Source organism: Sparus aurata, chromosome 3, assembly GCF_900880675.1.
Source record: "Sparus aurata chromosome 3, fSpaAur1.1, whole genome shotgun sequence".
Lineage (NCBI taxonomy): Eukaryota > Metazoa > Chordata > Actinopteri > Spariformes > Sparidae > Sparus > Sparus aurata.
The window spans coordinates 14,927,810-14,954,768 of record NC_044189.1 but is presented as its reverse complement, the minus strand read 5'-3'; the positions used below and the strand labels follow the sequence as shown (position 1 = coordinate 14,954,768).

Here is a 26,959-nt window from a genome sequence, read left to right as displayed (position 1 = left end):
CCGTTTATCTCGGAGCCGAATGAGGCCAATAACAGTACATTTCTCCCTGTTTGTGAGCCAGCGAGGCTCCTGTATATTTGTATCCTTCTACTGTAATTACATTGCTGGCCTCCTAGAGAGACTGTACATTGTTTTTCAGGAGGAGAAAAGCCCTGGGAGCATTCTCCCTGCCCTCCTGCCTCCCAGCTCGGAGCCATTATAAACGCTTTTACAGACCTGTCTGTCAAACTATTGTTGAGGGGGCTGATTTCATTTTGACAAACAAGTTGTTGTTTTTTTTCTTCTAAATTCTCCACATCCTTTCAGAAACGCACACAACAATCATCTTTCCCCCTTGCATTTGTTTTGTCTTTGGGTAACAAAAGCCTGTTCTGTGTGTTAGAGTGTGTGTGAGTGTGTGTGTGTTTTTCCCTTTAAAGGAAGCATTTCACAGTTAATTAAATGGGCTCCAAAAGGTATTGTGATGCCAAGAGAGAAAGCGAGAGCACAAGAGGAGTGCGTAGATAATTTTATGTGAAACCTTGGCATCGCACACACTGCACGTGTGTGTGTGTGTGTGTGTGTTTATGTAAGTTCATTGTTATCCAAGCTATTACAGAAACTGTTTTTGTCTCTGTTCTCTCTTTCTTTTCCCTGTAATTCCTCTTAGTCCCCCTTTAATTCTTCATCCATAACCTCTTTCACACTTCTAAATGTCTCCCTCTCCATGCCCGTCTTTGAGATAAGTCCCCAATTAATGCAGTTTGGTCGCGCCGATGTGGAGCTCACCCAAGAGTCTCCATCGATCTTTTGAGGATCTTTATGTTTGCCAGAGCCCATATTTAAATCATTACTGCTGTTGCGGAGCGGCTGCTGGTGAAGGCTGAGAAGTAATTATGAAGGGCAAATGTCCGGGGAGGACACACACATACATGCAGAGCGAGGGGAGAGAGGAGACTGAGAGGAAGGAAGAAAGAGAGGGGAGAAAGGAGGGAGGATGGATGGATGACGGACAAACCAGTGAGGAGCGGCGCTGAAAAAGACGAGCGAGCGAGCAAAGCAAAGCAAAGCAAAGCAATATACATCTGAAGAAATAATGAGAGTGACACTGAGCTGTGGATGTGATGAGCTGTCAGTGGTGTGTAGAAGTGAGACCAGCCGCAATGATGAAACTGTGTGTGTGTGTGTGTGCCAGTGTATGTGTGTGTGTCTAAAGAGCTCATAAGACAAAACTCCCGCAAGAGCAAAAAGCTTTGTGTCCTTTACTATCGCATTTTCTTTTTATCTCCGCCAATCACTCAGTCGGAGCCAGAACTACTCCCACAACCTCGCTGGTTAATATCACAGTGTGTTGAAGAAGTGGAACCAGCCAGCTCGCGTGCGTCTGACAGCGCGTCGAAGACAAGCTCCTGACCCTCTTGCCATCGAGATATCCGCTTGTTAACAACAGGACTGCTGTAAAGCCCTTCAATACGTGACTCTATGACAGCTCACACTGAAATAAAAGTCTGAAATCCTTCTCTCTAAAACTCCCAACACTCAGGGGCAGTTACGGTCATGATCACAAAACATTTGTATTTATATTAAGAGTGAGGACTGAGCAACCAGGGAGAAAATAGCTTTTGAAAAAAAAAACTCTGCGAATGTTTATTATTCTGAGAGCTGTTTAGACCTTGTCAACACGAAGGCTATTCATCTAAGAAATGTCCTCTTTTTGTCTCCACGTTAACCTTCCCTTCAATCTAAACCACTGCTCGCACAGAATTTGAACACCACACCACATCACTCAGAGAAGGTCGGCCTTGTATTTCACTTTGGAACTTTGGAATTACTTTTTTTTCTTGAAAGTAAAAGATCTGGACTTCTTCACTGTTTAGACTGAATCTATGTCCTTTTGTTTGTTCGGTATTTACTTATTTATCATTTACTTGTTTTGTGTCACATGTTGGTTGCTTGATGACAAAATGAAAAACACATCCTGAATTAGTGATTTCAATGGTGTTTTTGTGCTGCAGCACAGGGATGACTGATTGCCTGGTTTAAGTGTTATATTTTAACCTTAAAGATTTCATTTATTTATTATAGAATATATAGCCCATCATCTGGTCCACCAGATGATGGCTGACATGAACAATTTTACTGTCTGCTGATTATAAGAATATGAGTTTTTTTATAGAAGGAATGCCTTCAACTACTAATTTACCAAGCTTCGTTTTCAGCTTTTTCTTGTGGACTATAGTATTCACCTTGCGCTTGCGAGGGATGGGCTCATCGAAGAGCAGGCTGCTGCCGTCCTGCTCGTCAATGCTGGGGTCCTCTGGCCCCGCAGGGCCGGGTCCAACGCCGCCCAGACTGGGCACGCGGAAGGGCTTGAAGCTGTCGGCGGAGAGCGGCGGAGAAGGCGTAGAAGGGTTGGACTGGTCACTGGGTGCAGACCAGCTCCAGTAGCCTCCTGAAGAGCTGTTGCTTGATGGGGTGAAGGGGCCAGCTGAGCCATTGTCCTTCCACGAACCGCATAGACCCTCTATGAGGATTAAGAAGAACAGAAAGGGGGGGAGGACAGGGAGAGAGGGGAGGAAAGAAAGGGAAAGGGAAGGTGGAGTGTGAGAGTAAATCTAACAACTTTCTCAGTCATATTTGTATATGACACAACCACAACAAAACATGTGGGCGTTCCTCTGTCAATGATGGGAGATCAAGACATTCAATTAGGTTCTGACAGCTTTATTTGCACTTCAGACAAGAGAGCCTCCGGCGCTACTTTTGCCTGTCACACTAGAAAATAAAGGTTACTTTCTTGTTCAGTGATTCCGCTGAGACACTTTCAAGGACTTGTTTTTTTGTGGGGTTTTTTGTAAGATCAAAGAGATGCTTCTTTTGAATATCGACTACAAAAGGCCTCTCACTTCGTGAAGGTTGAGGCTGGGGGAAAACTTTGCAGCATGTACATGAGCGTTTATGACAAAGTTTGCGAGTGTGTGTGTGTGAAGCAGAGTGAGTGAATCAGAGAGAGTTAAGAGAAGACCTGGTTTGCTTGGTTTAGTGGAGCGGCTTTCTGGTGTCTTCTTCTTTGCCACATTCCATAGAAAAGAGGAAGTGGCTCACCGATGATAAGAGAGCTGCTCCGATATGCAGTTGGTTTCGCAGGGCAGATAAGCAAATATCATGATAGAATGAATTCAAATAATATCACGAAAAGAGAAAACACCTTTTGATGAGAGTTTGAGCTCGTTCCATGCTGCAGATTAAGAGAAACGGATGTCAGCTCCAGCGCTCGACTTGACTACAATCTCTATGCATGAGAATCCACTGTATGTGCTGATGTGAATACACACTGTATGATCTCCAACATGTGTACACACATTATCGTTAAGATAAAACTGTACGTGGTATTCAAAACCCACTTTGTGCACATGTGCTTGATGTACGTGATGTTCATTGAACATCTGACTGCGCGTGTGACTGCGATAAACGCATGCACGGTGGTCAGAGGCTTGGCTGCTCACTTGAGCGGGCAGTCGGCTGGTGGCACTGACGATCAGAGCGCTCGCACATGATTGCAGTTACGCGGGGGCACTTTGGATTCCCGCCACCGCGACGAGTGGCAGAGATCCAGACTCATTGTGCTTCTCTGTGGATATGCAGAAGTCGCTGATGAGAGAATCCTAAAGCACAGCAGGTGGCGGTAATTTATCAGCCTGAGCTTCCGCATGCATTCACAAGATAACAGCTGTGAGGGAATGAAAAGTAAAGCAGAACATACAAATTACAGGCTTAACTGAGCTGTTTTTCTTCTTCAAGCTGTTAAGTTTCAAGCATATTGCATCCGTCAAATAGTCGTGATACTGACCGTTGACTTTGACAGGCGGACTCCTGACCAGCGGGCTGGTGGAGAGACTTGTCAGCACCATGGCGGCCGTCACCTTGTCCATGTCCACCTCCTCCTCCGATCGTCTGTGGAGACAGAAAAAGAGGAAGAATTTCACTGAGCATCTCCTGCTCCCAATATATCATCACACACTGAGAAACACTTTGAGGCACACAATGAACACATATACCAGTGTCTGTGTGTGTAGCTCAAGAACACAAGTGGGTGAGCCAGTTGTTTTCAGACAGATATCGAGCCTCCTGGCGTTAAACAACACTCCACTGCGACGTCTGCAACATAAGCTGCTAATTACATACACTTTTTTTTTCCTTTTTTGTCCTTCGCGGGTGATGCAATCGCCCAGACACCATTAGAAAAACCAACAGCGAACAGCTGAAATGCTAACTGTACAAAATAAAAATTAAGCTGGACTGATCTGGGTCTGGTATTCAATCCCTAAAGCCCTTTTTTTTATCAACATAAGCTGTACAGTGCACACACTAGCCAATCCATACAACTGACTGACAACCACACACAACGCACGCATTGTCTAATTGGTACACAGAAAAGCAGACAGTCATCTTAATCCTCTCTCCTGTATTCCTCAGAGGGAGACAATCCCAGTGATCAAAGAAGATGTCAATAGCTTTATTACTGACAGCACACCTACTGTATGCTGCATGCTCGCTATTAACAAGCTGTGTGTATGTGTTTCGCTCCTGAGCAGGCGAGACTTTGATGTGAACGTGCAGAAACCAAATGATCAAAGCTGATTCTGTTACAATGATGAAATCTGCTGCCGCCTCAGTAAAAAAAAAAAAAACAAAAAAAAAACACGACCTCAGCCATCACTGGGTTCTCTCAGCCGCCGGATCAGACGGGAGGTGAGAATGCACCTTAATTGGTCTGTTGGCAGCAAAGCAACAAACTGTTGAGATAAATAATCCATCTTTTACTTTCTTAATACCTGTCAAACAACATAATCCCCCTCAGAGGTGAGCCGATATAGAGGATTGTATAAATTCTGTAAAATCTGTGAGATGATGCAACATTTATTAGTCTCCATCTGCACTTGTTTCTCCACTTAACTCACTCATCTTATCAATACTTTTTTAAATTATCTTGGCAGCTTTTAATTGGATCCCTTTTTTTTATTATTAGAGAAAGTGTGTTAGACTCCCATTTCTTCAACTATGTTCTGGCCGAGTGTGATGAAATGATTACTGACACCAAAACAGTCAACTGAGAAAAGGCAAGTGGGTGTGGATTTGCTCCACCTGCTTTAAACTACGGCACAGACTCATCTGCTGGTGCAAGAGATGTTTTAACATGAGCTAAAAATCTATAGTTACTCTGAGCTGTCAAGTTTATTCATTTTTGATGAACATAGCTACAGCAGAAGACAAAAGAGGATAAAAAAGACATGTACAACACAAAGATGGAAGGAAAAGACGAGAATTCTGAGCTCCTGAAAAATGTATAAACATCTCCACTGTCCTGTGAACTGATCTGAAACTGAATCATCTCAAACAGTGATCCCCACCTCCTGGCCCACTGATCCATGAAGGTACTGCAGGAGGGCCGCAAGAAGTATACAAAAATGTACAAATATCATCTTAACAAATAAGATGATTGTCAATTATGTCATTAAGTTTGTGATTATCATAAAATAATCATATATCATTAAATATCAACATGTAAAGTAATCACAGCTGATAAAACTAGGTAGTTAAATTATGGGAAATGATCTGCATGTGTTTGCACATGTTAAAGGTCGAAGGTTTACAAATTGTTACATGAATGTGAAGGGATTATTCATTTGCACCGTACTGCTCGGGCCCACATTGACACAGAATTTTCTGTTTATGGAATTTCCAAAAACAATTGAGGAAATACTACTAGTCTTCTGTTTTGATTAGAGTTGTGATTAAAAATGTGGGTGGGCCCCAGAGGATTTTACAAGTACAAATAGGGCAACATCAATCATAAATCCCCAACTGTGTCAACTGTCAGTTCAGTGACATTTCAGGTTAAGTATATAAAAATAAAATCATATCAAAATTCAGGAAAGTAAGCACAATGCCAAGAATCACAGAGACATGTAGAGACTTTCACTGACTCTTTCACCGTGGCAACAATTTTCATCCCAACACGGTCCTAAAGAAAACTGTACAAGCCGAGCCGGCAGTGGAGAGGGCTGAAGAACAACAGTGTTAAACCTGTTGAGTGGCCATGTCCAGGCCCAGACGTGACTCTCCATGTTTATTTTAAGAATGGCTTAAAGGCACAGATGCTCCACATCTAAGTTGACCGAGCTCAAGCAAATCTAGAAAAAAAGGAAAAAAGTCCCAAAATCCAGATGTGCTGAACTTATACAGATCTGTTTAAGATGACTTGGGGGACTCAAGCGTATATGTTTGTTTCCCACAATGACCTTGGCACCCATTGACATTTTTCTATATTACTTATACACTTTTGACTTTTTTCACCAAACATCCTCATTTCTTTTCAGGGCTGATATAAACTGGCAGAGCTGCATGTCCATCTAAGGTCCTGTTTCTGTGCCGGCGATGACACAACTGAACATTATGAATGACAGTCTGATCTCGGCCACACAGGTGTCTTCGCTGTAAGCCTCTGTGCAGCGCCACGCAGTCTTGGTGATGGTGTTGTTGACCGTAGTGCAGCTGTTCCTCCAGATCCAGTCGGCGAGGCCTTATTTTTGGCTGCTGGTTCCTTGTGAGTGCTCGCGGCCTGCATTAGCAACCGAGTTAAAAAAAGTGAACTGACTGAACGGGGATTTCCAAGTTCTTTTCCTAAACGAGAGCAGACTTTTGGAGGGTTGTATCAGCTTCATAAAACTGAATCAAGCACGTGGGAATTGCGTCAGTACATTTATGTAATTGTAATTTTTACAAGATTGAGCTTTCTAGTCAGTTCTGTTTACCAAAACTGACCCAGAGGTCCCAATTCTACAAAAACATCAAAGAAAACCAATAAAGAGAGTGAAGTTAAATATATTTGTAAATTTAAATAATCAGTAACAGGACAGTGATCCAATAGATAACGTTAATTAGATACATCACTAGACTACAGATATAAAATAGCAAAACATTCATAAATTACAGCATTAATCAAGATGATCAGCGCCATGGAGCAATTAGTTTCATTAGTGCACAAGAGCACTGCAGTTAAAGTTATGGACAGACTCTTTAAAAGTTAGTGTTATCAATCATTCCCTGAATATATTACAGCTTTAACATGAATATGAAAGTGAAAGGTGAGATGAGGTGAGAAGAGAAGAGAAGATAAAGAGAAGAGAAGATAAAAGAAGAGAAGATAAAGAGAAGATGAAGTGACGATAAAGAGAAGATAAAAGAAGAGAAGATGAAGAGAAGATGAAGAGAAGATGAAGAGAAGAGGAGAGGAGAGAAGAGAAGAGAGGGGTCCGCTAACAAAGAAAGAGCCTCAGCCTCCATTAGCTGACGTTTAATTTATTACCCTTTGCACCGTTGAATATGATGTCATTACAGCCTTCACATAAATCAAGAAATGGAGCAGCGCACACAACTGACACTTTTACCCATAACCCCCCATCTCGAGTCGCCATAAAAACCACTTCCTGGTCACCTTGGGATGCCACCATGTGACTGTAGATATTATCTTCGCAGCAACAGTGACAGACAATAATTACAGGGCTGCTTTTGTCTTCCTCCAAACGTGACGTAAATCTCAGAAAAACACATTAGGAGGACTAATAATTAAGATGTGATGTATGAGAGGCAGAGAAACAGAGAGTGGGAAGGGGAAAGTCCCAAATCACATTTTCCATTAGGGGCCTTATCAAACTTAGTTTTCGTCCAAGTGCTTAGTATGGCTATAATTAACACACACGGGAGCGCGTGTGTGTGTGTGTGTGTGTGTGTGTGTGTGTGTGTGTGTGTGTGTGTGTGTTTGTTAGAGACAGACATGTTAAAATGAATGATACATGTGACACAGGAGACGCAGTGGGATGGTTAATGGATCGGTAAGTGAATTTTGATAAATGAGTTTCATATGTTGCCGTTTTGTGTGTGTGTGTGCACACGCACACGTGTGTGTTTTAATATTCTTACTTCACTAACTTGCAATAAAGCATTTTCCAATATCTGATCCCTGAGGCTTCCTAAAAGCACCAATATGGTAGAGGTGCGGCGGGGAAAGTCAACAGCATGTTTACTAATGCAGATTACATGAAACAGCTCCATGTAATGTTATCTCGCTGCGGGCTATTCATAAATGGAATATGAGACTTTCTCTTCAGGGGCAAAACAAACATATTACTGTAGATGCTCCTGATGTTGTTTATACCTTTAAAGACTGTCAGGGTTTCTCACCTGAAATACGTACACAGACTCTTTAATTGATGTATATTTTATGGAGCTAGCATCGCTGAATTAACTATCTGTATCCTATTTAGACCTGACACTAGCAGAGAACTATTTACACTTTTTTATTGAAAAATGCAAACATGTATGACTGTGTTACAAAATCATTTTACAGATACATAAGGAAACACATTTTAAAAAGGTAGTTATAATGTTGCATGTTGTTTTCTTCATTCCTGCAAACATGAAAAAAGCACTATATTTAAATGCTCTTATTGGTAATAGGAAAATAGAATTTTAATTGCAAAACACAAGATAAATACAAATGGCAAAACTACTTTCATTGTGGATTCATTTTCCTATTGACCTCTTCATCGAATTGCAACGGTATGACATCTTCATGGGTCACTGTACCATGGTATACAATATCATACAATAATAACCTTTAATAGGATGAAAACAGAAGGGTCTTTTGGTCGGACAAGCGCTTTGATATTATTCCACGAAATATTATGCCCCAACAAGACATAAAAGTTGATATGATAAAAACAAATGTAACACAGAATGGCACACAGAGAAGCGCAGACATCCACCAAGACCCGACGATGCCCTTTAATTCAATCGAGCCTCATCCAATATCAAACTGGATAGCACTGTGTCACTCTGAATTTTAAGCCACCTTTAACTGCTTAACCAGATCTAGCATCTGTATTCAATTGTACTCATAGATACCAGCTACCTAAATATGGCTAATTGTTTTCATGAAGATCCATGAAGTATTCACTGAGAAATAAATAAAAGTGTCGATAAATGCCCTATCTTGCAATGTTGAAGAAAGTGAGAAAAAAATGTCCTGGATCAGTCCCTTTATCTGGATCTGCACAGACAGGAAATGGGGGTCTATTCTGGTCTGAACCCATCCTCTATCCAAGTTCTGCGGAAATCCGTGAAGCAGTTTTGGTGTTACAAATAAACCAACCAAGCAATCAACCGAGACCGGCGTAAACACAATCTCCTAGGTGGAGATAAAAATACTAATCCGGCAGACTCACACCACGGTGTGATAATCATCAATTTTCATACCACGTCACAACTTGAAAACAATACATTGCTGCAACTCCACTACTCCTCCTCAGCAAAATGTAAGAAAACAGCAGAAAAAGCCAAACACCATTTCCCAGAAGTGACATCTTAAAATGTAAAAGTTTTTCGTTCCACCAACCGCCTGAAAACTCAGAGCGACTCTGATTTGTCTCAGACGAGACAAAGAAAAAACAGCTGAAACTGGAGAATGTTGGAAGAAGACTAATTGACTAAATAATCAACCAATTGTTTCAGCTCCAACCAATCAATTAGAGGAGACGATCCACTCAACTTCCTATGTATTTAAACTGCATTCATTATAGAGTTAATACGACCTGGTGTATCAGGCCACTCAGCATCTGGTGTGGATGAGCACACTGTTCTCATTACTTCTGGGTCTTACAATGTTAATGCTGAAGAAGATTTGTGTATCAACAAATCAAACCTATATTTACATCTAGACCGAACTTGACTTCAGTGCAAGCTTAAGCTTTTGGACCAGAGAGCATGCACACAGACGAGGTACTCAGCAAGTAGACAGAAGAAGAGAAAATTGAGAAGATCACAAAAACATGTTTAAGACAGAAATCACTAAGCAAAAGAGTCGAAATCAGAATCACGGATGAGATGGGATTCCTCCCTGTGAGGGTATGAAGATAGAAATAAAACAACAGCTCCCTCTTCAGGGGTTCTGACGAGCTTGGCAAGAGATTTAGCTGCTTGCCAATCTGCCTACTGGCTGTGTGTGTGTGTTTGTCTGTGTGTGTGCATGTGCGTGTGTGTGTGTGTGTGTGTGTGTGTGTGTGTGCGTGTGTGTGTGTGTATGTGTCATGTCCTGAAACTTGTTTAACTTCCCCGGACAGCTGTGCCAGCTCCCTTTTTAAGGTACCACGAGTGGTTTGAGCAAAACAAAAGGCCAGCATTGGAACAAGTAAGACTGGAGGGAGGCAGGGTGAGGGTGTAGGTGTGTGAGGCCAAGTCTCCACCATTATGGGGGACAAGCAGTGTCCAGTTTCAGACAAAACACTGGGCAGGCAGAGAGACAAAAACAGGGGCTCAGGTTACTGTGGCCGTCTTAGTTTGACAGGTAGATGTGAGCCTGTTTTCCCTTTTTCATCCCATGTTTGAGTTTAGTTTCAATGTTCAGGATGGACAGAGGGCAGGAAGCTAAATAACCTCTTTCTTTAAAACTACATTTGAATCGAGGAGTTGCTATTTTAACGGGATGGCACAAACACGTTGGCTTCTGTCTGTTTCCTTGCACGCCACCAAGAATTCAGACAGATATTTCCAGGCTTGTCACGATAACTGTGTTATCAGCTTAACAGACACACAGTATCTCTTAGGGCTGCGCGCATGGCCTTAAAAATACATCCCATATCTATTAGACCACTTTGCAATACTTGATAGATATCTTGAAACGTTTAAATTTTATAAAAAGCCCTTCATTAATACGAGGACACGATATTTCTGGGGAAATACCTCGATGCTGATATAATATCATAGGAATGATTATTGGGGCTTGCACAAAATATCAATACCATGAGTTTTTAATGCTAGAGTTAATTGTTGAAGTGTAAACTACCATGGCATCGTTACATATCTTTGGCACAAGTGTTTGATAACTACATTAGAGGGGTCATTGCAAAAAAAAAAGGCGTGTATATCAGCCAATATAAAGATACTGGAAGTTTTTTACTCCCTAATTTCAGCATCGGCATCAATTAAAAAATGGCTGTTTTGCTGAACTCTTGCTACTAACTTGCTGTTTCCACTCAGAAACAAACCAGAGCAGCCTGTGGAGCAGTTTACAGTCAGGTCACTGACCAAAACGTACCAGTACAGTATACAGTATACAAGACTTTTATTCCCCTAATGAGGGAAAACTTCATTTCAGAGTCAACGAAATTATCGCAGGTCACATTCTTGACAAGTTCAGATACGAAAAAACGGTTGATGTCTCACATGTAGCTACAGTCAGCTAGTTTAAATTGTAATCTTTTTCAAACAAACTCCCTCCCCAAACTAATTCAGACTAAATGGGCCAAGGTTATTCTTGATACACAGGCACACACAAATCTCTTGTAGCGTAAGTTTTTATGTGGTTTACAGGAATTCCCCTGAAACAAAGGCCAGTGCTGCCAAGCACACTCCTCACTCCTACACTCTGCTGCCCGCCTGTACTCCGTCCTGTCTCTCCTCTTCCTCCCTTCACCCCTGCTGGACTGACTTTAAACTCTCTGTGCCTCCTGCTCACTTTCCCTCCCACACTTCTTCTTCAACTTTTGTTGCCGCGGGTCACACTGTGAGCGAAGCAAGCGAGCAAGAAAAGACAAAAACAAGAGTGTGTTTGTGTGTGTACACATATATATATGCGCGTGTGTGTGTGTGTGTGTGTTTGGGTGCCGGGGTTGGCATGTCTTTTTGATGCTTAGCAGTTCAGGGAGGTCTTCTCGTTTATTATAACCACTGGACTATGACGCCTATTTCCTCCCCAATAATCTCCTATAAATCAGAAAGCCCCTCCTCGTTCTTATCTGATCTCACTCCTCTCTTCACACACACACACGCAACATCAAAACCACAAAAGGAATCTGCATATGACACGGGGCTAACATGCATGAAGGGCACAGCTTTTGATTGGCAGATGTGTATGAAGGGACAGACTCAGGATGTTTTCCTCCACATGCTCGTGTGCATCGTTCAGGCTCTAGAGATGTTAAAGATAATGGTCCTTTGTTGGAAAACACACATCTTCAGAAAAAACATAATTTCAATAAAAACCTGAGAAATACACAAAGGGCCATATTATTGCATTTTGTCGCCTATTCAATTTCCTGTGAAGAGGCCTTGTATGTGTGAGGCCTACACCTATGACACACATGAGGGTGTATGCGAGGTTTGGACAGGTGCTGCGAACAGCTGCAGGCTGCCGTTTGACTTACTGCAGAGCGAAGTACATGGGTTATAAGAGGGATCCATTTTTATGGACACAGTAGGAGTTTAATTGCACTCAGAGGTAAGGGCCAAGAGAAATAATCTTGCTTTGCTGCCGTCTGTTGGTTTCAATAGAGTACCAGCACAAACTGGCTGCCGATGGTGTAAATACTGGCACTATATGGTAAACATTCACTACTTGAAATTATGGGACTTTCATCTACGGTGCAAAACTGATTTTAAGCCTCACTAGCAGCTGTTAGGACACCACTGTTGTTCTGCCAGTGGGTTGCTTCAGACTTAACATTAAGAAATATCTCAACAACTGTTAAATAGAAAGCTATAAATGTCCGTACAAATATTCATGTGCCTGATAAAGCCTGATGAGTTTGTTGATCCTGACCTTTCATCTAGCGCCACCAGCAGGGTGACATTTGTGCTTGTGAGCGAAGTGTTTCAACAAATATTGGATGGCACAGAAATGTCCGCCTTAGAATTATTAATGAAATCATTGGTTTATGACCAAATTCTTTAAGGTTTCCATCAGCATTTGCTTAACAGCACTAAACGTAGTACAACAAGTGAAACTAAGGAGGTGAACATGGGAAACTTTATACATGCTCGTCACAGTGTGCTCGTTAGCATGTTGATGTTAGCATTCAGCACCACCATGCTTAGTAGAACCTCACAGAGAAGCTAGCATGGGTGTAGCCTTTTTTCATTTACCTGCATGATTTTAGACCATATTCTTTGTCATAAATGGTTTGTTGTTGGCACATGATGTTGCGTCATATAGTTGTTATGGTGCACACTTCAGACAGGAGGTGATTTATTTGTCTCCCGTCAGGAGGAGCGTTGTCAGAGAATGCTCATTTGTAGTGTCCACTTCCTCGAAAGAAACTTGTGTTTTAGAGAAACCTAGAAAGAAACAATCTCAGTTCATCATATGACCTATTGTTTGGTGTGTCTGGTCTTTCATTGCATTACAATTGAAAGCTATATATAGCTACATATAATTCTCAAGGTTTCTGCACTTTTTCATTTTAATTTGAGTTCTGGTCAGTTATCAATCTGTCAACACCATGCTGTCAAAGTAAAAAAACGTTAGCAATTACGATGGGCCTTGTATTAAAATCTAAATGTGTTACTTATACACTGGTTTTTCAGGGTTTCCAAATGGCACATCTGCTCTAGCAACCACTCATGCGCGCACACACACACACGCACGCGCGCGCGCACACACAAACGCACACACAGACATATAATCAAAGGACCAATAACCTTCCTTGCCATAACAACATATGCACTGGCCTGGCTTCTTGAAATAGGAGCCACGGGCATCCTTCCCTTCAGACAGACTTTAGCTCTGACAGGAGAAGCGCCAAACCTCCATCTGATTCACTGAAACTTGAGCTTTGCAGTGAACTGTAGCCTGGATCAGTATTCACCCCCATTTCTAAAAAAAAAGTCAAGATACCCTCATTTCAGTGTTGATTCACTGTTGATGCATCACATCAGAAACATTTCCATAGAAGACAGTTTTAGTTTACAACACGTCATGTGACTCTGGGACTGAAAGGTGGAGTGTTATATAACCAGAAAATAAGGTTATCTCTGCATGGAGAATCGATTTTACAACGAATTAATAACTTTCTGGTGTCTAGATTTGGAGAAACATGATCATAATGAAAAGCCAGGACTACACTGCCGGACATAACTGGAGCAGGATACAGTAAGCTTTCTTTTAGGGGGAAGTCTACCTCTAACCTCATAATAAATCACATACTTACTGAGACAGGGATTTTGACAATGCACTCAAACTGCCACTATTAAAAGGCCATGATTTGAATTTTGTGTTGTCATAGAGTCTAACAGCATGTCGCTTATATTTCAAAAATGGAGCTTAACAGGATAACAGGCTAGCTACAAAAGCTAGAAGAGAGGATGAGCCAACTTCTGGGTGTCCTCTCTGATTTAGAAATTAAAAACGACAGTGGAGCTTCAGAAGATTCCTGTGTTGCGGAGCTGCTTGAGCCGATTTCATTAGTGAAGAGAGGGACATGAAGACATCATTACGGTTGGTGGCCGGCTTTCAAAGCTTTCGCGATCAAAGGCAGAAACAGAGTTGTGTCGAGAAATAGCTTTGTACCATTTACAGCGATCAAACCTGGAGAAACACAGAACACGAAAAAAAAACTGCTGATTTAGGGGCTGACTTTGTTTTCCCCTCACACATTCTTCTATAACGCTGATTGAATGTATGAGGTCATGTGTAGCACAGAGGAGATGATGAAGTCATTAACACTCAACAATATTATTGCTGAGAGCCACACTGTGTCTAATCATCTACATTTCCTAGCGGCTAATTAGCTGACTACGTATTAGCATGTTTTACGTGCGTCTGCCCCTCTTCCTTTCTGTTCTCCAAACACAGGGGGTAAAAAGGATACAGAGCTATATAAAGACACATTTTTACACATGAGTAAGCGACGGTTCGCGCAGATGGAAAATGCATTTGCAAGTTCCCCTTCTTTTAAACAACACTCTGAGACAGACACACACTTTTTTCGTGAACTGTGAGAGCAAAACAGGGCGTGGCGGACATAAGCTGGGCATCAAGCCAAAGACCCTCTGTGTGCGTAATGTGCGCTACTCCTTCATGCATCTGCAGACAGACAGTTACAGCTGCACGGTAGCAACACTGAGCTATGTGCAGATCGACGCATCTATCCGCGTTTTTGCTTTGCTTTTGTCCTTTTCTGCCTCCGTCGAGACACGCCGAGACTGGATGAGATGTTTCACGCTGTGAATGCATAGAAAATAAGTCCACGCCGACTTCCCGACTACACTCAACCTCTCTCTCACATGTGACTCTCTCATAGTACAATTCATTACAGCTGGAATGCTCGTTGGCCGCTCCTCCTCACTCTGACTTGGAGTAAACCAGATCTCATGCATCGGGGAAAAACAACAGTCTCCCTTCTCTTTAGCCTAGTTAGCCATCTACACACATGACACCGCTGGGAAAACAGAGAGCACACACACACACACACACACACACACACACACAGACGTACAGCCATGCCCACATAAAATAGTAGATTAGATCATACGTGTAAACAGAGACACATGCACAGGAGAGAAACAAATACTTCCAGTTAGATGTAACAAACGCACAAATAAATGTGTTTTTACTCAGTCCCTCCTTCTCCCTTCACTTTGCATTATAAAGTAGAGGACATAAAAAAGCAGCACACAGAGCTGTTTTGTTTATGACACGGTGGTAACCTGTCCTGCACAAACAGATAACCTTTGAGCCTGAAGGTAAAATATCATGACAAAGGCTGTAGTTAGCAACATGTGAATGGCTTTGACGCAAGGATGGGTAAGTGTATGCAGGTTGTGTGTGTATTTGTTTATATAGGAAAACAGCCTCAGGGCAAAGAACCAGGTTTTTAGCGAGTGCATGTGTGTGTGTGTGTGTGTGTGTGTGTGTGAGAGTGTGTGTGTGTGTATTGGTGTCAGGTTGATGTATATAACTCCTGATTTCCTCCCATTTCACATCCATAAAGACAGAGTTAAGCCCTTGAGCGACAGAGATGAAGGAAACTGAAATATCTGCTCTCTCCGCTGCACTTTACCTTTTAATACGCCTCTTGATTGACACACACACGCATGCTGCAGTGGTGTGCCCTAGATTTGCACTATAGGTCGGGGGTTCCAACATACAGTACATCCAACCCTTTGGGCTTGGGGCGAACGCACACATACATATTTGGTGGTTGTGCCCTAGTTTTGGTGCTATAGGTTGGAGGTCCCACTTATGTGCCAGCCTCTGGGCCAGACACACACATGCACGTACACAACTAACAAGGTTCCCTGTTAATCTAATATTCCAGTAGCAGGTGAGGTGAACGGTAGAGCGAGATGCAGAGAGATGATGGAGAGTGAGGTAGATGAGATAGCTGGTTACGTCAGTCTCTTCAGTCTCAAACTTTCAGATGTAATTGTTTAATACTTCTCCCCATGAAGCTTACACCTTACGCATGCACAGTGATTATATAATCACACACCCGGTTGTTTTTGCACCCTTCTGTTTGGATATATTTTTTGCGCCTTGTCGTACTGAACTAATCCCCTGCGACAGCGCTATCGTCGCCATCTCAGCTTCCAAAATAAGCACCTTGACAAACAAGTTTTAATATACAGCGGAAACCTGAACAACAAATGCACTCTTGTCTCCTCTTTTAAGGATAAGGTGCACCCCGCCAATCTGTTTCAGCAGCTCCAAAAAGCGTAGAGATTTGGATCTGTTTGCTACTTGAACTTGTGCACTCAGATTTTTCTCTTTCTTTGCGAAAATGAAAGCGGAGACTGAGCTGTCTATAATACTTTATTTCACATTACATTCTATCTGCTGGGTCTGTCACAATTCAGCATGATAAAAAAAGAACATCTCAAAACCACAACATCTCAGAAATTTTTTTTAAAAAATGTCCAGAAAATGCTTTAAAAAAACTGTTTAACCACCACAGACTCGAAAGTCAACAATGTCGCAAAAAACAAATGTGATACCGCCGAAACCCTGAGGCGCCGCTACAAAAATAGACGCCCGTATTTTCTAAAGATACACACACACAACAATGGATGTAATAGGTGTAATGATGGAGACACATTTATGATGATGAAGGAGAGGAGAGAGAGAGGTAGCTGGGGTAAGCCATCTTGACACACACACACACACGCACACACACACACACACACACGGTGATGGGCTTTCCCTGAATTGATGTTGCTGTATGCCCTAATGAGCAGAGGGAATACACAGGATCTCACTGCTCCAAGCTACTCATTTGGCCTCATGGTCGTGCATGTGACAGCACGTGTGTGTGTGTGTGTGTGTGTGTGTGTGTGTGTGTGAGTAAATGTGTCACTTTCTGTGAGATGTTTATGTTTTCTGCTTGCAAGTTCCTGAGTGTATGGACACCTGAGTGCATGCCGGCAAATGTGAACGTATGATTGAGAGAGCAAGAGAGAGAGAGAGAGAGAGTGGGAGAGCGAGTATGAGGCGGCGAGGGGGTCGGTCACCGGCGCGAACAAAGGCAGCAGCTATGAGAGTCATGACGACCTTTAGAGTGGCTGGCTGGTAAATACCCCCGCCACCACCACCACCATTCATCCCTCTATCCTCTCTTCTCCCCCACCCCTCTTTACCTGCCTTTCTCCATCCCCATCCCCATCCACCTCCATCTCCCTCTCTCATGTTGGATCAACACCTCCATCCATAAGCTGCAGTGCTGGAGTAAACAAAAGGAAGAGGCTGGAGGAACGAAGTAACCGAGCCGTGTGTCGGAAATGGAGTAAATGGAGAGCCTGAGAGTGTCGAGCTGAGATGAGAGGATGTTTTTTCTCCTGCGTGGTATAGCATTATTTGTTTGTACTCTGGCCTCTGTCACAGTGCTGGCTCTGGGAAGATACTAAACTCACTAACTTAATGGAGAGTCGGATATAGCTCAAGAGAAGCTCCAAAATCAAACCTATATTTGCTGTATATGCCTCAAAACAAAACAGCTTTCAAAGTTGCATGCTTGATATTCAACATTTATGAAGTATTCGTCAAACTTTGGCAAAGGATATCTATAAAAGATGTCTTTTGTGTCATAACTAGGGTTGCAAAAGTATAAGATTTTCACAGTATAAACATCTCAGCACGAGGAACAGCCCATAGGCGGCGCTAGGGCAGAACATATGGGGAAGCTACAAAAAAAAAAAAACCTTTAAACTCAGTCAGGCAGATACATAGGCCATCAAACTGAGATGTTGCGGCTGAATAATTCCATTAACTCTCTATTCATTTTGCTGTTGTAGCCCAGAAGTAATTATTAATTATTATTACTTTTAAAAAAAATAGGTAATAATTATTATTTTTTTTAAAAAAAGGATGTGACCGCTGACACTGCACGTTTTTCTTCTTCGCCTTTTTCACATATTGTGCTGCTTTCTGTCAGTATCACATTGATGATCGACATGGCTCCGGTGCAGCAAAAAAATAAAAAGTACAACTTTGTCTTTTCTTTCGTTAAATATGCAGAGGAAAACTCGGGAGAAGCAGCCTCAAGAGATTTCTCTATCGAGCCCAAGAGAGTGAGAGATTGGCGAAAAAATAAAACGGAGCTTCAGCGTCTGTCCGAGGAGGACAGCAGCAGGGCCAGGCTGCCTGGTGCAGGGAGGAAGAAGGCTAGTGAGGAGCCTGAGATAAACATGTGGGGATGAGTTATCAGCAAACGGGCACGCCACGAGAGAGTGTCCCGCAAAATGATCAGGACGATGGAGAAACAAATGTACGTCACCGTGAGTGACAGCAGAGATGAGGAGTTATCTGTGAGTGCTGGTTGGTTGAATCGTTTCCTCCGCCGCACCAACTTCAATTGCAGAAGGATGCAGGAGAATTCAGAGAGAAGCTGGATAAGTTTGTAACATTTTCATCCCGGATTTTTGAGAGGAAGGAATTAAACGCCTGACCCGAATTGCTGGAAATCCTGGTCCCAAATGAACACCTGGTCTGTTAAGTGATTGAAACAAATAAACGCCCCAGCTATTATTTGGTATTTTACGGTAGTAGCCTAATCAATTAATTTTCTTACCTTAATGAAGCAACAGTCACCGTTTGTGTCGTATTTGTCAACAATATCCTCAGGTTTAACCCTCTTTGTAATGTCATTCTTGATGTAACGGTAGAGAGGACAGTTTCTGCTGGGCCATCGTTTTCCTCATCCAGTTGCAGACCCGGCGCAACAGGTGTCTGGAGGGCGGCCGGAGTCTACAGAGAGGCGGCGGGTGTCTGCACCGAGGCCGGTGTCGCGGGGGGGGGGTAGCTCTGGAGGGGTCTCGTTTGAAGGGTGCAGTCGGTCATTTTATCTAATGTGGCTTTTCCCGGGTTGCTTTCTCTTTATGCCGTCCGCTAGCGAGGCGAAACCGTTAACTTCTACGCTACTTACCTACGGAATGACGCAGGTAGACTGAGCCTATCAAATAAATCTTTCATATAATAATTTGAAAATAATAATAATAAATAATACCTTGAAAGTGTGCGTTTTTATGTCTCTTTAACCGCGTCTTAAAATACAATTTTAAATATAAAATAAAAATCATGATTTTATTTGGGGATTTTTTTTTCTGTGACAATTTTGGGGAAGCTAAACTTCCCCTAGCCTCTTAATAGCGCCGCCTATGGAACAGCCCATCAACACTGAATAATCGGAATCTGCTAAGTAACTAGTAACTAAAAGTTATCACATAAATGTCATGGAAAGGAAGTAAAACATAGCAGAATATGGAAATACTCAAGTTAAGTGCCTCAAAACTGTACTTTGGGCACTAAGATTTGTATTCTGGTATAGGAGTTATCGGTCCCCTTGATTACTAATAATCAGTATTGGTATTGGCTTATTGGCTGATCCAAACACAGCAACTTCATCCCTCCATCGGCGTCCACACAGGACGTGCTCAGGCACCTTGCTGACTGAAGGTCACGTAGGATTTTTGGCAGCATTCAGAGCTGACCACACAATCACTGTAGCTACAAGCATAAAACAACGACAACGACAATGACAAGCCTTTCACAACATCATCATCACTTTCATTTGTATCAGTAATAAGACATCTTTTCAGGATCATTTCTAATCAATTCATACACAGAAAGAGCTTATTTGTCTCCGTGACAGTCATCACAGCCAGTCAACATGTAAGCAGTAATAAATGTGTTTTTGTTCACTTGTTTCATCAAATAAACCCAAAGAACAATTTGATAAAGGAAAATGACCTTCCAGCCAAATGTAGGTTTGTGAAATGCCACCTCGGCCTGAGCCGGAGCAGACAAAGGTCTCCTCCATCTGACCCACATTTCTTGTCCCTGTCTTCCTTCAAGGATCGGGGGGGAACATGCTCCTCCAGTTACCTTTCACCTCATCAGAGTGTGTGTGTGTGTTCATTAGTGTTTACTGGCGAGTGCAGTGGTGATAATGGAGGGTCATAAGAGCAGCACTAGTGCTCTTTTCTGTCCACCTGCTCTTCGGACCAACACACACACACACACACACACACACACACACACACACACACACACACACACACACACACACACACACACACACACACACACACACACACACACACACAGACAACCTGCCAATAAGTGCCATAAACCACACAGACATAAACACACACAAGCACCCTTTTATCACTGCTGAGCTTGATTATAAACACAGCGCCCTTAACCGCAGCAGACAGACACACACACTTCCATGCACACCTCCAGCCCCTCGGCTCCCAGGAGAGCGATACACACACTGGAGGAAGGGGCCTCTTTCCCAATTACACCTCGAAAGAAGGAAGGAGGAGGGTGGACGTGTATATCAGCGTGCGTGCGTGTGTGTGTGTGTGTGTGTGTTTGCTGAAGGTGCTCATAAAAGCCCCGGAGATTGAGCTGATGGAGGGCATTATAAAAGGCCTATCAGCCGGTCCAATCGCCTCACACAGCCCCGAGGCAGGACAAAGGATCTGCCCGCCACTTCAACATTTACCTAAAGGCCTTTTACTTACACCCCTCCCCCTTTTGCCTCACCCTCCTTTCTCTGAGTCTCATTCTTTTTTTTCCCCCCAGTTTATTCACCATTTGTGCGACTGTTAACCTTGACTTGTCCAGGGAAAGTGAACCGCCGTGCAGCTTTCCCCGTCTTGCCAGGTGGCACCTTAACAATTGTCAGTAATGGAAAGAGAGAATCACTCGTTAGTGGTCAGATAATCCATACAAGTCACAAGGCGTGTTTGGCTCACCTTAACGGAGAATCTTTCAGTGGCAATGAAAATTGTATTGGAGAGGGAAAACATGACAAAACAGAGACATAAGGTGGGAGTGAGAAGGAGAGAGGGAGAGAGAAGAGGGGAAGGGTGCATTTTGGCGGGGGGGGGGGGGTCTCCATCAGGCGAGCATTATCTCTGATTAATTTACTGCTGTGTGGTATGAGGATGTGACACTGAGCGTGAAGAGGCAGCCGTGACAAAAAAAATGAAAACACCAGAGAGAGTGGAGAGGGGGGAGAGGGGGAGAGGGGGGAGAGAGAGCCCACCCCTTTCCCTCTCAACCATGTCAACAAGTCCACACAAAGACTCCTCCGCTCCAACATCCCGTTAAAATCTATACTGATGCATCCATACAAGACAAATGCTCTTATAAAGAGCCGCATCTCCAACCAACTGTCTACGTACATTTCTGCAGGACTCTGACAACAAAGTGACGAGGGCTATGTCATCAGATGTGACACTCTGGGACAAAGAGGCATAAAGTGCTCAGTGCTGTGCAGTTGCTCTGAGTGCAGGGAAAAAGGCAACTTCAGTAACCAGGTTACTCAGAAAACCAGGTTAGGAAGGTAATCTGAGAACCTGTTTATACCTACTACACTAACTGGTTACTGTAAATCCACAAATACGCAGCAGATCAGACAGCAGATCTTGTTTTGGAAGAAAGAAAAGGCTCCCACTCGCCATTTTTCTTTCTTTTGTGTGCACGTTTTGGGGCAGAGGAAGCCTGTTTTAATCAATTAAGAGTAAGGGCCAGTAAGATGACACCACTGGGACAAAGTTTAACAGTTCAGTTGAAATCTTAGCTACGGGCGAGGACAAAAAGAATCATTTCATCCCCTTTTCTCAAAGAGTTATACACCTGACCTCACAAAACACTTCAGCGTACACATTTGACTTTTAAAATATATCATGGCACAGAAGAACAGAGAGGCACAGGGACGTGGACAGAAACTATAGGCGTCAAAATTTCCCACAAACATAATCATCTATTATTGTTTGTTGTGCCGGATTTCCGGGTTTATTCAAAGCGCAGCCTGAACCTCAGTGTTCAGCGTGAGTTCAACCTACAAAGGAATATTTCAATGTGCATCCAATTACGAGCTTTAACACGAAACACAACAGGAAACTGCACAAATAAAACCCTTCAGCCAACATGAACATATATGCGCTCCCACCACCTGCACGCCTGCGTGTGTGTCAGTATGCCGTGCACGTCTGATGCGCAAACGCTCCGAGCGGCTGCGAGCGTGGCAGCAAATTGACGGACGGTTGCAGCCAGCCAAACGTGCCAATTGTCACTTAGGATTTGGGTCAATGCTTACAACTGCCTGCAATCAAAGTGTAAACAAATACAAACTTGGGATGGTAAATAACATCAAGCGTTGCATTTTTTGCTGTCTGTGACATCATAATTACTCGGAAATGTGTGATTGCGGGGCCCAGCATTAATCATTAACCCTTCCTGTGGGGGTTAACCACAAATGATTGGCATATCTGCATACATAATTAGGAATGTGCATGTTAGGGTGCAGTCTGTGGGTATAGTATCTATATGCCTGTTCAGTAAACTACATGTTAATTTTCTGTGTATATTATTAATTACAGCTATTTTCTCCATAACTAAATTTCCCTCGTGAAAACAGACAACTGGAAGCAATTAGACGGCAGTGGATGGTGCGGAGTGTTGCATGCAGGTTTCACATTTTGAGAACTCTTTGGAGCCAGAATTCGACACAAGCCGGTTTGTCAGGGAACGCTCAGACAAACAACTTGCGCCTCGTCTCGCTGTGGTTGTTGCTGCTGATTTCATATGCTAGTGTAAGTTGGCCACGCTGCCTATTCTACAGCTCAGCAGCGGGCTAACATCTCTCTCTGTCAGTCAGGGAGAAAAACAAGCCACACACACACACACACACAAGAAGCATGCAGCAGGGAGAGTAGACAAAGGAAGAGAGGGAGGGCTGGAGAGTGGGAGAGACACCGATCGCGAGGGAAGGAAGGGGGGAAATGAGCGGGAAAGCAGAGACGGAGCGAGTGAGATAGAATAGAGCGAGCCAGGGGAGGTGAGAGCAGCAGGGGGAATGAGAGAGGAGGGGAGAAAAGGACGGGGAGGGAGTTAGAGAAAAAAGGCAAACTGGGCGATGAGTGAAAGAGAGAAAAAAAATGGACAGAGAGACAGAAAAGGGTACTGTAAGTGAGAGAAACAGACAAAAAGCAGGAGAAGAGTTTTTCAGTGTGTTTTAGTGAAGGGACATTATTTCTTATCACAGGGAGACCAATCCAATATATTACGTTGGCAATCTAATCCAACTTTTACGTGAGTTACACAGCTTTTCCTAATATTACTTTGACGCGTGCTGCATGTTGAATGAAAACTGTACAACTGTGCTCGGACAAGTAAAAAGTCGCGGCTTTAACTGCGCACTAAAGCACAAGTCAGAAGAGGAAATAAAAACAGTGACTTCCTTGAGATAAGTTGTTGCTAGAAGAAAGCGAGTGTGTAGCTGGAGTTGAGCAAAGGAATATCTGACAAAGACCAACCGCGGAGCAGCTGAAGGAAGCCCCCGTGTTTACATAGATGTCAATGGGAGGTCATAAATTATGCATGCTATATGGAAAAGTGCAACATGGTGTGTGTGTGTGTGTGTGCGCATTTAATGTTTGCAGGCCTAAACTGTAGAAAATGCTTTTATGTGCGTGTCTGAGGGGGGGGGGGGAGGTTATGTTTCCCTCCATCAAGCCTCAAACGCCTGCAAGAGAGAAAACGAGAGGGGGAGAGAGAGAGAGAGAGAGAAGACCCTGGTAAACACATCCACTTCTGGCTCGTAGTGAGGTTTCACGATCGCCACGCACACACACACACACACACACAAAGCTGTGCAGTTTGGCAGAACATTGCAGTCCCACCCGGCCCAAACCCCTAAAACGATCACACACGCAGTCCTGCTCACATGGGAGACGAGTTCAGCATGTGGAACCCAAATCAAAACAATAACAACCTTGCCTGCAGATGCTGGTAGCCCATGTGACCAACAACTAGCTCCCATTGTTTACAGGGGAGAGTGGGGAGGGAGAGAGGGAGGGAGGGAGGTGGGGAGGTGACAAATCTGTAGTTCTGGCAAACTGCTGCCTTGTTGATATTAAGAGCTCTATGAAGGTGGGGGTGGTGTGTGTGTGTGTGTGTGTGTGTGTGTGTGTCTGTGAGGAAAACAGGACATGGTCTGAACAACATCTCCAAAATGGGGGGTTGAGAGGGCAACTGTACCAGCTGTCTTCTGGATTCCAACACCACTCGATCCACACACACACACACACACACGCACACACACACAACGCCCAGAGCTAAAAAAGTGCCACGACTGAGAGTTTACCCCCTTACAAGCTGTTCCGTACAATACGAGGGACAACCTGAAGATAAGCAGAACGGTGAAAAACTAACCTTTACCTTCAGGGGGGGTTTCTCTGTGTGCCTATGTGCATATGTGCAGTAACCATGCGACTGCGAGCCAGCTTGCAGGTGAAGCCGGCGAAGCTAATGACAAATGTCTCTGAAGAACAAAAGGATGGCGGAGAGAGACGGAGACAAAGAGAAAGTGGGTGAGTGTAAAAGAGAGAGCGAGAGAGGATATTACACAGGACCCCCGCGGAGAAGAGAAACAACAATCGAGGCTTTATCTTATTTGAAAGGTTGGGTGGGTTGTGGCAAGGGCCAATTATGACCGGGAATGTTTATGAAGCGGCTGGGGGTCCTCTGCTTTTAAGTTTGACAATTTTAGCACCACGGAAAGGAGGTTTATGCATCTCAAGGCTTTTAAATGTCATGATGATTTCTGTGGCAAAGAAGTCTCAGTAACAATAATACAACTGAAATGCAAAGTTGAGAGTAAGCCAGATCAAGATGAATTTTGTTTTTCCCTTTCCCTGGAATTACCAGGCATCGTATTTACAGTTCTGGTCCGCTGCCCACACGCAGCTTTAGATCTTACTGGAGACACCAAAGACCACAGAGACACCTTATTGGATTATGAAGTAAGAGGATATTCCGCCATTGTCCTATTCGGGAGCAATTTATGTAGATTGGCTCCAGCAGATGGCTGTTAGATGTTGGACTAACGAATGGCTAACTTTCAATTAACTTTATCACTCCCTCCTCACAGCAGAAGGTCTTTCTGTTGAGGAAGACATCTGCGGTATAGTTTGTCTGGCTTATCTTAACTGAGCAGTGGATTCAACAATACTGAGCAACGTTCAGATGATGCCAACTGTTGAGATGCTGCATTTCAAACGGCTTTTATCGCTTCTTGTAGCCTTCATGTTATTCCTGTCATTAAACACGACGCTGGCGAAGAGTTAACAGTAAATCAAGCGAATCTGTGCACAAAGGCCCTCTGATGCGTGTCCCACTATCGCCAACTCTTGTGTGAGAGACGATGGGTTTTTTTGCCCTCTCAGAGCTGAAATTACATGCCACCGCGCTAAACACATTATAGCTTCACCCACGGTGTAAATATCTTTTCTACATCTGTTAGTCCAGAAGGTGAATTCCACATCTGGGAATTAACACTAGCGCAGGCAGCTGGTTTTGATTCATTACACAGGTTGGGATCATATGAAGACACGGTTTGGTCTACAAATCGGTTACACCACTTTTAGGTTTCTTTGGTTATGAATGTGAAAGATACGAGAATATGATTTTGTAGACTGTGTTTAAAGGGTCACTATGTCGTTTTGGAGAAGAAATTTAAACTCAGAGTTAATAATGAGGTAATAATACAAACTCAGAGATATTTTTTTTCTTAACTGAATAAAGAAGCTGTTCTCAGAGGAAAAAAAGGTCCCCAGAACACTGTTTGAAGCTAGAGAGGTGGCAGGGCCCGCAAAATATAAACAAAGTAAAACAGTATGAAATAGTGTTGTCCTTGAAGGTCAGTTATTCAGTTTATTCAGTCTTTCTTTGCTCATATTGTCTTCCCCAAAACTTAATAGTGCACCTCACAACATTTAAAAGTACCCTGACACCAGTCAATGTTAACTTCCTGCTTTTAACAAAGGCCCTTTTGAAGATGTTGAAGGGCGTCTGGGGGATTCAAGGTCAATTCTCCAGCAGGATGCCGTTACATCCTGTCCTTCTAAGGAGCTAATTGGCAGGTAATTTGTGTCCCATCTTCGTCAATGACTCAACTGTAATTATATAGGTACATGCACTTACGGACAGGATCGAAAAGTGGTCAGAAAACTACTTCTTGAGGGCACATGGTAAGATTTGTTTGACTGGCTGCGCAGCAGACACACCTGTGTTTCTGACCTGGTACGACTCAGGAGGGGGGTGTGGGGCTCTCAGCATGTGAGAATAAGAGAGACGCCACCACTGAGTCTGAGATATTAATCATATGATATAAGGCTAGATCCCTCAGAAACATACAAATTAGATTAAATTAACACACACACACACACACACACACACACACGCACACACATGCACACGAGTAGTCTGATCAACAGATCTACTGAACGGCATTAAACAAGTGATACTAAACTGATTGGCAGTCACAGCACTTCACAGCATTTTTCCACTTTTCATTCCAAGCACAGAAAACAGACTCTCATCTGAGGGACCCTTTGGAAGGAATTACTAAAACGTACAAACTCATTTATTTTTTTTCACTTCTTTCGAAAACAATCCACCGACTCAATCCATTAAAAGTACATCTAACTGGCCCCACATTATAAATATGTGTCAAGCAGCTCATGGGAGGGACTGATATGCCCAAGGATGGGCCTGCCTTTCAATTTAATTTGCACTTATCTCCGCGGATTATGACAAAAAATAATTAAAGGTTCTCATTCAAACTGTCATGCACTA

At 43.2% G+C, this 26,959-nt stretch overlaps 1 protein-coding gene across 1 annotated transcript in view; it reads right to left on the bottom strand.

The window, feature by feature from the left end:
• The window catches only part of znf704 (zinc finger protein 704), a 64,946-nt gene that overhangs the window by 16,397 nt on the left and 21,590 nt on the right, over positions 1–26,959 (bottom strand). The window contains exons 3-4 of the mRNA XM_030412900.1: positions 3,830–3,933; positions 2,226–2,503 (exon numbers count right to left, since the gene is read on the bottom strand). Of these exons, the coding sequence (XP_030268760.1) occupies positions 2,226–2,503; positions 3,830–3,933 (382 nt within the window). The remainder of the gene's footprint in view (positions 1–2,225; positions 2,504–3,829; positions 3,934–26,959) is intronic.